This window comes from Nannobrachium achirus (genome assembly GCF_963921795.1).
Source record: "Nannobrachium achirus genome assembly, chromosome: 5".
Taxonomy (NCBI): Eukaryota; Metazoa; Chordata; class Actinopteri; order Myctophiformes; family Myctophidae; genus Nannobrachium; species Nannobrachium achirus.
This window is the reverse complement of record NC_137814.1, coordinates 34,792,388-34,806,120: the sequence shown is the minus strand read 5'-3', so window position 1 is coordinate 34,806,120 and position 13,733 is coordinate 34,792,388. Positions and strand designations below refer to the sequence as shown.

Genomic DNA, 13,733 nt, shown 5'->3' with positions numbered 1-13,733 from the left:
TGTTTGTTGTGTGGCGTGTGTGCGCATGCACGTGTGTATCATATACAAACGCATTGGTACACATTGCAAAATACTGAATGTTACATAAATTCTTTATAGTCTAACAAAATGACCCGGTAAAAGCTTCATTTAACAACAAATGGAGTTTCATACCAGCAGAGGTCTGCTTGAACTTTTCACTCTTCTTCTTCCTCCACTTCCAGGGCTTGAGTAGACGTCCCAGAGTGGCAAATTTGCTGCGACGTCGGATGGGAGGAGTGTGTGTCCCTGGGACCAGGGACTCTGAGCGCATGGCAGCCAACCTCTCAACCTCCTCCGCTGTTAAAGAGACCAAAAAAAAAGGGCTGTCAAACTGTAGGTCAGGATGTAGAGGTGGCGACGTTATGGTAGTATTGCAGGAGAATGAACAGGGAATCAGACACCTTTACTTGGCCACAAAATAAATAAATGAAAAAAAGAAGCAAGCAGTCTTTTCCAGACTAGAGGCTGGATAAAGTCTGAAGTGGGTCTGTGTATCTGAATCCGAGCTGTGGGAGGCTAGAGCCCACTGTAGGTTTGTGCTGGTTTGTTCTCATTTGGCAGGCATCTCTATACAGACTGCTATAGGTCTAATTATACTTTGTAGTATGATGTGTCGCTGGGCAACAAGAAAGACCATTTTGTGGGTAAGTGACCACCATGAGATGGACTATATAAATGTAGCTTTAAATATCTTGTTTGGCCAAAATCTTCCTCCACTTCCCAAATATCCACCAAGGGTTGCAATGTTAATTGAGAGGGGGGAAGGATAATTCACTTTTCCCAAAACTTTGGGATATTTCATCGTCTATTCAGGCTTTTGTGAGCACCCCAGACAGTTTAAGTTGCTTGATTCAGTATTTAGATATCAGACACGCCCATTCCTATACAAACCCATTGTAACTTCAAACTCATTTTAACCATGAAAGATGCATCGAAAACACCCATAATACGCAAGTTCTGTTATCTCACAGTGACACAATTAGTCAATTTGATCAGAACAGTTTAGAATTGCTCGAGGACTTATTAAGTCAGGAGGGACGATCATAAGAGGCAATTAAACTGGAGACTTTGATTCAAACAGAAAAACCAGCACACAAACAGCACTTTAGAGGAAGTGCATGAATAAAAAGCCAAAAGCAGTCTTCAGAAATTAGACATGTTTTCCTTGTAATGTTCTCACCAACTGGAGTACATTTAGCACACTATTAACCTCTTTGCTACAGCATAAATCCAAGACTGCACAGAAATAACAACCCAAGGCTTTCCCGCTAAACAGGCCTAAAATCACAACATCCCGATAGTGTCACCTGGCTGGTATCATGGCCATAAAAGGGGAAATGTGTAACAAATGCATGATGATGACAAAAATATGGATCCGAGTGAAAATCATCCTCTGCTAGGCTACAACAACAAATACATAAATTGCTGCATAGCCAATGCTGCATCAAAATAAGTCAAAAGGGAAGGGGGGACTTCTAGGTAACATTCTATTGTATTATTTTTAGCTGTGCTAGCCACTCCAATACGTGACTGTGTATATCCATCCATGTGTATATGTTCATCCCTATCCATATGTCCCTTTTCTGTTTTCTGTTCTGACAATAATGATGAGCAATGATGTCTTTGTGTACCTGTGACATCATGTGGGTCCATAAATCCTACTTAGCATGCTACAGGAACCCACACCGTTTCTTTGGGAAAAGTATTTTTATATTGTGAAATGAGCACAGCTCAATTCACACAGGTGTGGGGGTTTTTAACTGTTGGCTGCTATACAGTTTAATGTACATACAAAGCACTGCTTCATGAGCTATGGTGACACAAACCCTTCTCAAAAGCAGCCTTTCAAAATCTGTGAGAATATAAATTGGATTGACAATTGTCAGCATTTAAAGAAAACAATTGTACAATGAACAGGAGTAGGCATGTGTAACAATAAAATAATGAATCTGAATCAGATCAGTCACACACACACACACACACACACACACACACACACACACACACACACACACACACACACACACACACACACACACACACACACACACACACACACACACACACACACACAGGTCTTGTTGCTGTAAATATTCAGTCATGATACTATGATCCATGCATCATGCCAGTAAAATAGTGATATACAAGCAGTAGGCTAGACTGTTGTTCAATTACAATCACCTGTTGTTTGGTGACCAAGATGGCTGGGGTGATGTAGGCCTAATAGTCATTTAAAAAGGATGAAATGTTCTGTAATGGTGTTCATGATATGAGAATGTTAGTTAAATGCCATTTAAATAGCTTGTTCATCTTTATTACCCACATTTACCCTACTCCAGGGCCCGAAAATGGAATGTACTGTAACTGAAACAACGCAATTCCCTGTCAGAACATGTAGGCCTACTATTTATATGACTCTAGTCTACAATACAATATTTTGATCAAGTTTTGCTCGCAAGTAGTACGAACAGTAAAGCTGTCATATTTATTGGTAGGCTATCATTTATTTTTAACAGGCAATCCAATTCAATATAGGCCATCTATCGCTCTACGGAATTCCTTCAGTGTGTCTGTGTAGTGTACAGACAGATAGGCCCTACACCTGGTGCGGTGTGTAGTGTATTTGCATTCATTGTCTAATATTCACACATGCCCACCAGATCATGAATCCACAAAGAACGGCAGGTAATGCACAATCCTACAGCGCAAAGATTGAACGTCAAATGTGCAAAATGTCATATCATACATTGCAGATGCAATGTGAGGCGTATCATCATGAATAGCAGTAGCCATGCCTACACTGCAGGTCTGTATGGGCCAAACCACAGAAGGATGCAGCCCAGGGGCGTCATTTGGAGCATCAGGGGAAGGCCACCCCTATAGTGTTCACTGTTCATATTTAACTTCAAATGTAATTAACCACTGGCATATCCCTATTTGGGGAATTTTGGGCATTAAAGACGAACATTTTCAAACATTCTCTTTTCGCTACCAAACAAATAGCGAAAACGGTGGATCTACAAGCTCTCAACGTCAACGTGAAATCCACTATTTTCGCTCTTTTAGAAATGGGGTTTAAGTGGTAACTTCATTTTGCCACCCCCTATTTCTTCCTGAAATCACGCCTCTGATGCAGCCACATCTACTCACCGTCCTGTGTATCGTTCCCGCGGCTGCAGTTGCTGCAAATGTGCTTTATCTCTTTTCCGATGTGACAGTGGATGGTAAACGGCATGTTATTATTGTGGTGCTGGCGCTTGCTCTGCTGCTGCTGCTGCTGCTGCTGCTTCTTGTCGCTGCTGAGAGACATCATTTTGACCAGGCTGAACGCTTTCTTCTTGGGTTTCTCCACCGCCACGGGCGTGTGTAATTCCCCACTACACCCTGTTGTTGTAAACCACGAAGTCCCGTGCAATCCGTGCATGATGGTGGTGGGCGCGGGGGGGTCCACCGGGGGGAAACTGGCCGTCTTGTACATGGACTGGACACCAGAAAACGGACGGACGCGGTCTGCTCTGCGGTGTGCGCACACACACGGTGATGAGCGATGCTTCTTGGGAGATTGTATTAAGTGGCCATCAATTGATTCCTACCTGATTCAGTCAGCTTCCACCATTTCTTCTCACCCATCTATTTATTTTCCACACCTGAGATTCAGATTCCAACGACTAGACTAGCATGGCGTGGTGTAGTGAGCTGCAGCACTGCGAGCTCTCAACACTGAGATGATAGAATGTGTGACTGTTTGAATAGTAATGATGACTGGCTGCCTCTCTCTCTCTCCCAGTTCTCTCAAACCTGCAGTCTAATCCGCGATTAGTAGCGCTCCAAACGCAGAACGCGCGTGATTGGCTGAACGGTGCGCTCCTCCAGAGTGGCCCAATGCACGGTCGACCTCCAATCTGAGTTGTTAATTTAGGACTGCTTGGGCAGTGGTGGAAAAAGGTACTCTAACGTTTACATGAAGTAAAAGTATCAATACACTGCAATGTAGAAATACTCTGTTACAAGTAGAAGTCAGGAATTCAAAATGGACTGGGAATAAAAGTAGGCCTACAAAAGTATTGGCATAAAAATGTAGGCCTACTGGATGCCAAGTAAAAGTAGGCTACTCATTATGTAGAAACTTGCTGGCTGCTACATTCTGGCTGCTACAGTTGGGTGTCTGTGGCTGTAGTGCTTAATTGACCTAACCTTTTGCATCCAACCCTGCAGTGTCTTGATCTCTTCTCCATAGATATATCTAATCTATAGGTCTACTATTTCTCTTTCTTTATCCAAGGCGCTATATAAATGCCCCCACCCACCCTAAAATTGGAAAGGAAATAAACAAGATGGCAAATTTCATAGTTTTACCCTCTCCTTTATTCTATTTTGCTGTGGGCCATTATGAATAATTATCCAATTATAATCTGGGAGGATTTTTTTTTCCAAGTAAACCTTCATCTATTAAAGCCCAGTGGTTTGAGAGAACCACTGGAACATAATCTGTTTTCAGATCCGTTCCCATGCTACCAGTACCATCTAGTGGTCACTCAGAGTCTGCACAACCATTCTTGTATAACTCATGGCACTGCGTCAGATCACCATCGTGCCTAAAGACGTTGCAGAGAGAGGGCGTATGCATGCAGGCTGGAGAGAAGTCGGGGAGAGGTGGCTTCCATATTTCTACATTCACTCGTTTCCCATCGCTTCCTTTGGACAACGATTTATAAACGGAGGTAATAACCTGAATGTTATAAAAACGCTGTCAGTAGTGTATGCCACGCCAACAGGTGGCGATATATTTGTATCCTAAACCCGCACTGGCCAATCAGATGCCTGGGCGAAAAATCTACTACCGGTTGTTTTTCCTTTGCTTACATTTACGCCACGAGACGAGACAATAGCAACAACAACAGACAGTAGGAAAGCGTACATTGCTTTGCCCCACAATGTCACAATATACCAAAATAGGGGACTCTTTTGTGTGGACTGACTGTGAGGTGGAGTTATTGCTCAACGTGATATTAGAATACAAAGCTGGCAAAATCTCTGAAAACGTGGACTGGGACTGGGAGTCTTGTAGGTCCAAGTACCCCGACATCATGGCTCTGTTCCTCGAACAGTTCCCTACAGAGACCAACACAGACTTCCCTCATCGCAAGGAGGAGGTCAACAGGAACATCCTCACCACCAAGCTGAAGATGATACGGCTGAAATATAGGGCAGCCGTTGTCTCTGGTCGGAAGATGGGCCATGGCAGAGTGGTTATGTTATACTTTGATCTCTGTGAGAAGATATGGGGTGGTTCACCTGCAACAACCACCCTTACCTCTGGTCTTGAGACGGCAGATAATGAACCAGATTCCATGGAATCTGCAGATCCATCTGATCCATCAAGTTGTGGCACACACGGTGACGTACTAGCCAGACAGCCACCAACAAAAAGACCAAGAGGGGACTTTTTTTGGACTGACAGTGAGGTGGAGTTATTGCTCAATGTGACATTAGAATACAAAGTTGCCAAAAGCTCTGAAAACGTGGACTGGGAGTCTTGTAGGTCCAAGTACCCCGACATCCTGGTTCTGTTCCTCGAACGGTGCCCTACAGAGACCAACACAGACTTCCCTCATCGCAAGGAGGAGGTCAACAAGAACATCCTCACCACCAAGCTAAAGTTGATACGGGTGAAATATAGGGCAGCCGTTGACTCGGGTCGGAAGAACAGTCATGGAAGAGTGGTTATGTTATACTTTGATCTCTGTGAGCAGATATTTGGTCAGGGTGGTTCACCTGCAACAACAACCACCCTTACCTCTGGTCTTGAGAGAGCAGATATTGACCCAGAGTCCATGGAATCCGCAGATCCATCTGAACCGACAAGTTGTGGAGCACAAGGTGACGTAGCCAGACAGCCGCCAGCAAAAAGAGCGGACTGTTTTGTGTGGACTGACAGCGAGGTGGAGTTATTGCTCAATGTGACATTAGAATACAAAGTTGCCAAAAGCTTTGAAAATGTGCACTGGGAGTCTTGTAGGTCCAAGTACCCCGACATCCTGGCTCTGTTCCTCGAACGGTGCCCTACAGAGACCAACACAGACTTCCCTCATCGCAAGGAGGAGGTCAACAGGAACAACCTCACCACCAAGCTGAAGGCGATACGGGGGAAATATAGGGAAGCCGTTGACGCGGGTCGGAAGGGCGGTCATGGAAAAGTGGTTATGCTCTACTTTGATCTCTGTGAGAAGATATGGGGCGGTTCACCTGCAACAACAACCACCATTCCCTCTGGTCTTGAGACGGCAGATATTGACCCAGAGTCCATGGAATCCACTGATCCATCTGAACCATCAAGCTGTGGCGCACAAGGTGACGTAGCCCCAAACGCATATAAAAAGCTCTGTTTATAAAAATACCCGGCTACGTGTTGGTTAATGCCTAATATTTACTTTCAATCCAACAGGCTCGCCAATTCTACCCCTTTCCTCTCTGCGCCTCATCGTTCCGCCTCTGCAGCTTGTGTCTGCAGCTTTGTGGGAGATAATGAAGAAGGGAGCAGTGAGGTACTATGGCATACTGGAGGAGTTTGTTAGCACTCTATTGGAAGCGGTCCCAGACATGTTGACATACAGGGAGGGAGTCCAACTTGTTATGGGCCTGCGTGCACGGGTAAGCTTTTATGATGAGAAGGTGGCAATAGTCCATTTTATCAGTACCTTATAGGCAAATGTAACTGTGAAAATACAGTAGCCCATTGTAGTGAGGCATTTTGTGCAATTTTCCGTATGATATGATCTATTCCACATTCCATTATTTAGTGTTACTAGTCCTTACCCGTTCAAAGATATGAGCTCCAAAATGATGTGCAGTGTGTGGGTTATGGGATGTGCACTGTGCACACAGTATATGAGGGATGGAAAGTAACTTTAACTGGTGCTTGCATGATAATATGTAGGAGCGTCAATGTAAGAAACCCGTTTCGTTTAATGGCTACAGAGATACTGTCCCCCCCCCCCCCCCCCCCCCACACACACACACACACACACAGAGCTGGTTAAACATTTTGCCTCAAGCTAGATGCAGAATAGATGTGCCTCATGCTAGATGCAGAATAGATAGTAGATACACCATAAAAATGCTAATATACAGCATATGATTTGTGAAAGTGACAAACGGGCTTCACAGTTATGTCAGGTGTGTTCATATGCTTATGGTGATGCGATTTCAGATCAATTGCTCCAGCCACTGAGGAGAAACGCTGTTTCAGACACTCAGACAGACATTCGCAAAATTATAGTATAGATAGATGGAGAATGCTTAGTTGTCAAATCCATATGATAATCTCTCATCATTTCAAATCCATTATGATAGTCTCTCATCATAATATGATATGATAATCTCTCATTATTTCCACCAGTGATCAACACTGGCTTAATGTTGTCAAACTGCACTGAAATAGTGTCATATTTTCTCGTTTCCACTTCACTACAATGACATCACTGTACTATGAGCCTTGATACATACAGTACACCACACTAATGCTTAAGACGTGTGGTTCTTAAACTTTTTAACTTCAATGACCCATAACTCAGAGAGTGGAGAGAGAGGGGATTTTGACCTGTTTATAATTGTGTCAACAGGTGGTGCTGGAGTTGTGCAGAAATGATGAAGCCATCCCGCACACCATCCAGCCTCATTTGACCAGCATAAAAAACTACATCACAAAGATGAATAAAGAGGTCAGTTTCTGGTGAATTCTCACAACAACATGCTTTACTTCAGTAAAACATTCAGTGTGAGTTGCACTCTGTGAGACTCATCCAGTGCCAAAACCGAACATGTTCGGTTTTTTAAAACGTATTACATATGCCAAAACCGAACATGTTCGGTTTTTGAAAAAAAAAAAGAAAAAAAAAAAATTGAAATTTTTTAAAAAAAAAGATTTTTTTTGGACCCCATCAAATCTAGTGAACATGATTTCAATCGCGATTTTGCATGTTCCACCCCCATACAACCCCATCTAACATACAGGGCAGCCATGTTTGTTTACATAACATGTAAAACATAATGGCGATTATCTCAAGAATGCCTGAACGGATTTCCAATCGGATTTTTTTGTTTGAAAGCTGTGAACAAACTGCACAAATCCACTCCAATGCAATCCAGGATTGCATTGGATTTTTTAGAGCTCATTCTTCTCTGTTTTTTTCCCATGCATGAGGTGTGCAAGGTTTAATCATGGCTAAGTTCACGAAAATAAGGCTTCTAAAATGCTTGGTAGCCAATAGCTAACTTCAAGCTAACTTCATCCTCTTCCTGTACATGCACAAAGGAAAGTGTTCAGGCAAGTCATGGCTGCAGGGCTTCTGCATATACCAGCATATCTCTATGGGATTTTCTATGGCACCTGGGGCGCCCTCTAGTGGTGAACGGGTGGCACTAAAAGAGTTAAATTAACCCAGGGGGTTTATACTCATAATTCATTTAAATTCACTTATGTGATTTTTGCTTTTTCTTTTTTTTTTAAGGGATCTGATTTAGAGGTCAAGACATCGATGACCACCTTCTTTCAGCTTGTTAACTCTCTTGTGGATGATTCAGGCCAAAGAGATACGTTTTATAAGGTCAGTATTATACCTTTTTGGTATTATTGATTAAGATACAGTTGTAAAATTATCGAAATGCTGTGCTGCTGCTTATATGATGCTGATGTTCCTTTTTTTTAACAGTGTTGTTAACAGCTAACAATTTCATTAACTTGTTCGGGTATTTTCTTTGTTATTGTACATATTTACTTATGCCAACTCGGGCATGCATCTGTTTCATTGAATGCATCTGTTTCATTGAGTGCACCTGTCACTTTCTTGCTCAAGGACATTGATGGCATAGCTGTTGCAGGGTTTTTGAAGCTGTGATCACAGCTGTCTGCTTTCACTCTCATAGACTCACTGACCTATAGGTCTTGTAGAAAAGCTGTCTCAGGATGCAACCTGACCATTGCTTATAGATTTAAAGGTATGAGAGCATACATTGTGCAGGCTGACTTCTTTCTACTTTGTTGCCTGAATAGCCCGGCTTAAATCTTATAAATATAAAACTCACAGATAGAATTGACTCGCTCCGAGCCGATTCACCACCAGGGTTACATGCCGTGAGAGAGCTATGCGGCTGATGCTGACAGCCGTGTCGGTCCCCGACCATGGGACTTTTCGTCTGACTGTAAAAGACATTTCTCCTCCAAACACAACGGCAACTATGGGATGGTACGGTTGGGATCGTTATCTGTTATCAGTAACGCCTGTACGGTTTACTGACAAATCATTTCCCATCAAAAGAAATAAACGCACAGATTATGTTTACTCGCGAAGTAGTGAATGTATACTTTGATGTACAGGGCCGCGCACTGTGGCACGCAAAGAAAATTGCTGATTTACAAGCTCACAAGGCATCAACAGTACTACCAGTGCTACAGCAGGATCTCTCTGGTGCTTCCTGGGGGATTAAACAGCAGGACACCTAGGCGGTAAAAATGTTCACAGCACGGAGGAGAAAGTTTCACCCTGGATACTAATCTTTCTGCTACAAAGAGAGGGAACCAATGTGTACACAACAAACAACAGACGTTATTATACTGCGCGCCCAGTCGGCTTGTACATTGTACGTCATTTCCTGTTTTCATCTTGTCTCGCATGGTTACAGTCACCTCTCGTGGTAGTGTGACGTTCATGCTGCCACAATAATCTTTAATGAAAACGGCTTATCAGGCTATAACAGAACTTTTGCTGCCAATGAGGACATGTGAAAATGCTCATTGTTTAGCAGGAAAATGTTGCTTTACTCTACTCATGGAATGGAATGTGGTCCTTTCTCTTTTTTCCTCCTCAGAACATTTTCCCAGTAGTGTTTGGTCCCAAATATGACTCGGCCCTGCAGGCTCTAATGATGAAACTCCTCTCCAGACTGCAGAAGCTGTTGCCTGTTCCCAACCTTGAACAGGTGGGTGTACTGTACTTAAAGTTATACCATGTAACTTTTTTTATAAAACAAATCTTAAAATTGTCCTAACTGTTAAATCGCTAAAGTTTTAGAACACCCACTCCGTTATTTTCAGCTTCTAAAGCCTTCTCTTTATATGTTTTCTATGATCCTGACCGGGGGCCGGTTTTCGCGGAAAAATTACGTCATCATACACTACCGGCCAATCACAGCGAGGGTTATACACTGCCGGCCAATCACAGCGCATCTTGAAGTGGGGTCGCTATCACAATAGGGTGGCCATATTTGTAGGCGCCCGTGTGTCTCTATACTCGGGTGAAGGAGTCCGTTTCTCCGGAATGCCTGAACGCACAGGAACCAGGGACCCCTCTAAAGATGGATCTCGGCGAGGTGGAGGCAGACGCGGGGGTGTGAGGCCCGGTCCAACTTACACAGTATAGCTTTAAGTAATGTACTTAAAGAGAGTTCACCCCAAAAATTACTTTTCTTTCCTATGATTACTCACACCATTTTTGTGGACACTTTGTGGATATTTCGGAGCTTTTCTTTTTTTTGTAATGCGAGGCGTTGTGTGCTTGTAGATCTGCTGTTTTCACTAGTCCAGTACATTTTATAGACGATAAATACAAAACGAACGGTTTTGGACATACAAGGTTTCCACCCGACAACGACGATATGCTATAAATATAAGGTGCTGGGTGTGAAAATTATAATGTAGGGGTGCCTCGGATAAAAAAAATGTATGGGGTGCCCTGAAACAAAAAAGTTTGGGAACCCCTGCTCTATATAATCTAATAGCCATTAGTATTAGCCCTTATTAAATACAAATGTAGATCCACACCTCACATAAAACGGCAAAGGCACAGTATGATAACATTGGATACCATAGCTGAAAGGACAGTGATTGCATGGTCAGATTAATTATAACACTAACAATGTGTTCTGTTCACAGACAGCTGATTGGCTCAGTCTCTCTCCCTCTATCCTGAAGGAGTGTGTGGAGTTGGTGAACAAGCCACAGCCATTGAATACACTTATCCAGCATCACAAGGTCCTTAAAAGTACTACTGAAGGTAGGTTTTTGGTGTCCGTGTTAATTTTGACAGGAAATGTTGATACATTTTTAGTCATACAAATTTCATTTAGTTTTAGTTATCTGAAATGTTAGTTTTAGTCGACAACATATACAGATGATTGTGTTGTCAGAAATGTATTTTGTTCAGCCATGATTAGTCATTAAAAAACAAACTAAAATTACCAGTTATCAAGCAAAAATGTATAATCAAGTTAAATCCTTCATGAAATAGCTACAATTAATTGTGATCAGAGTAATCCTAAATCAAATCATAGGACCTCCGACCAAAGTATTTCATAACAATGTTGCTTCGTACAACTGTACATCATGCAAGTACAGGCAGGGGAATTAGCTGAGAAAAAAATGGAAGAAAAAAACAGCGCTATCGATGTGCAAAAGTTGGAACCAGCCTTGTGCTTTGCGGCACTGTACACGCCAACTCTGAACTCCATGCGCCTTGGATACTTGGTGCTGGGATGGGATGTTACAACTTTCAGCACAGGAATCCAGGCTCAAATCTGGGGTAGAAAAGGAAATTTACAACCCTCTCTTTGGCACTGTTTCTGTTTTCATTCTTATGAATGAAGTAGCCTAGTCGGCAGGCCAAGGCCATGACCCCAAAAATCAATTCTCCAGTTCTAGGCAACAGACACAACAGCTCTAAGGTATATAAAGGACTTATAAGTGGCATACTGTATGTAGTTCAATGTTGAAAATTTGTGGTATTTCCCTTTTAAGTGGTTCAATAAGATAGTGTTTTTATTTTATTTTTATTATCTATTAACTTTTGCTTAATAAAATGTGCTCAAATAAAAACTTTAAACAAATCTTAGTTTTTCAAATGTATTAGAAAATGTTGCACCTTTTGAATAAATATCAGTCAAAACATTGGTAATCAGTGGTCTCCATAATCGGGACCCAAAAAATCTGGCATACTGTATGTCAGGCTGTAGTTATTACCTCTCTTCTTATTTATCTGTTTCTTAAATTGTTGAAAAAAGGTTGAAATGAGTCCAATTATTCCAGGGTTGTCATCATCTGGTGAAGAAGACTGCATCCTTTCCAGCCTGTCTTACGACTTTCGGAAGGAAGACGCTAGCACAAGAAACACATCTACCAATTATGGATCCACATCTGCCCCTGAAGGTTGGCAGAACCATGTCTCAATTGACAAGGATTTCAAAACCGTTGAGAAAACACATGAGACCACATGGAATGTGGTTGGAGGTGAAGAGAGGCATGTTAAGGATGAACCTGAAGATCGAGGTCATTCTATTGAAGTAGAGCTTCAACATGATCCAAATGATTCTAGTGATATTGAAATAGACACAAAAAAGAACACAATTTGTCGTGGCTGTGGCAAGACCTTCACTTACCCGAAGAGCTTTGACAAACACCAGAAGTCATGTGTTGTGATGAATAAAATAAATGGGCAGACAGATCCTAAGAGTTCTGCACGGTTTTGGGTCCGCCCGTGTCAACCGGACCCAAACCGCGTGATTTTAGCGTGTAATTTCCAGTCCACGGATCAACCTCACGAAAAGCATCTAGAGGAGATTGGAATGCCTGAAATGAAGGATGGTAAAGTTGCACTGCTCACATCCTCTGCAGACCTCACAGAGGACCACCAAAGACAACCCGGTGTCATCATGTGCACCATGTGTGAAAAGAACTTCTCGCAAATTGTCGACATGAAAAAACACTACTCGGAATCACACCAAGTAAGCGGCCCATACCCCTGCCCTCTGTGTAAGAGAAGCTTCGTGAGGCTTGGTGAACTGGTTCTACATCATAAAAAACAGAAACTGTACCAGTGCTCCTCTTGTACGAAGTGTTTTACAAACCTCAGGCAGCTGAATATGCATGAGACAATGCATGAGAAATTGTGGCACATCTGCACAACATGCAGGAAGAGCTTCAAATCTTTGTCCCATCTAATTCAGCATCAGAAGATACACAAAAAACAACAGCCCTGGATTTGCTCCCATTGTAGTAAACAGTTCAGCCAAAAAAGATACCTGACAACACACATGGTGCAACACACAGGTGGGTACCCATGTCCAACATGTGGGAAGAAGTTCAATCAGAAGACATACCTCAAATGGCATCAATATGAACACACTGGGCAAAATCATAAATATCTCTGTGATACGTGTGGGAAGGGCTGGCCAACTCAAGCTCAACTCAAACAACACATGATCAAGCATACAGAAGAGCGGCCATTCGAGTGTGAAGACTGTGGTGTGTTTTACAAACGACATAAGCAGTTGACCGCTCACCGCCGAGACAAGCACATCAAGTTGCGGCCCTTTGTGTGTGAAGTTTGCAGCAAAGCCTTTAGGTTAAACAGTAACCTGAAGGTACACTTGATGGTCCATACAGGGGAAAGGCCATTTATGTGTCCTAGATGTGGCAAGACTTTTGCAAGAAAATATCGCCTTCGGAAGCACAGAAAAGACAAAACATGCTTAGAAATAGCATAAACGCGTCAATGTTTTGCTTTTCGTTGTCAACCGTGTGTAATGGTGTGTGGTTAGTTCATGCCTCTTCAAATGCTGACATTAAATATGAGGAAGATGTGTCTGATGTGAGCTACAATGCACCCGGAATAAAACCAAACCTCAGAAATGTTTGTCAAGTTTGAGTTATTCAACACTGC

At 42.6% G+C, this 13,733-nt stretch overlaps 2 protein-coding genes across 2 annotated transcripts in view; one reads left to right on the top strand and one right to left on the bottom strand.

Annotated features, from left to right (window-relative positions):
- LOC308285615 (phosphatase and actin regulator 1-like) overlaps positions 1-3,499 on the bottom strand; it is a gene marked incomplete at both ends in the record, with an annotated part of 42,327 nt that extends 38,828 nt beyond the window's left edge. Inside the window, 2 exons of the mRNA XM_080726430.1 lie at positions 154-318; positions 3,172-3,499. Coding sequence (XP_080582556.1) covers positions 154-318; positions 3,172-3,499 — 493 coding nt within the window. The remainder of the gene's footprint in view (positions 1-153; positions 319-3,171) is intronic.
- A 1,435-nt stretch (positions 3,500-4,934) lies between these two features.
- Positions 4,935-13,558, top strand: LOC308285019 (uncharacterized protein). Its single transcript, XM_080725738.1, has 8 exons — positions 4,935-6,372; positions 6,467-6,672; positions 7,644-7,742; positions 8,532-8,631; positions 9,011-9,018; positions 9,889-9,999; positions 10,952-11,072; positions 12,101-13,558. Exons 1-8 carry the CDS (start codon positions 4,956-4,958, stop codon positions 13,555-13,557), a joined length of 3,519 nt encoding a protein of 1,172 aa, XP_080581864.1. The 5' UTR covers positions 4,935-4,955; the 3' UTR covers position 13,558.
- The last annotated feature ends 175 nt before the right edge of the window (positions 13,559-13,733 follow it).

Excerpts from the sequence above, each read along its gene's own strand:
- LOC308285019 (XM_080725738.1), top strand. The coding sequence starts at position 4,956 with ATGTCACAATATACCAAAATAGGGGACTCTTTTGTGTGGACTGACTGT. Across the intron at positions 10,000-10,951 it reads CTGTTCCCAACCTTGAACAG|ACAGCTGATTGGCTCAGTCT; the intron begins GTGGGTGTACTG and ends TTCTGTTCACAG. Across the intron at positions 11,073-12,100 it reads CCTTAAAAGTACTACTGAAG|GGTTGTCATCATCTGGTGAA; the intron begins GTAGGTTTTTGG and ends CAATTATTCCAG.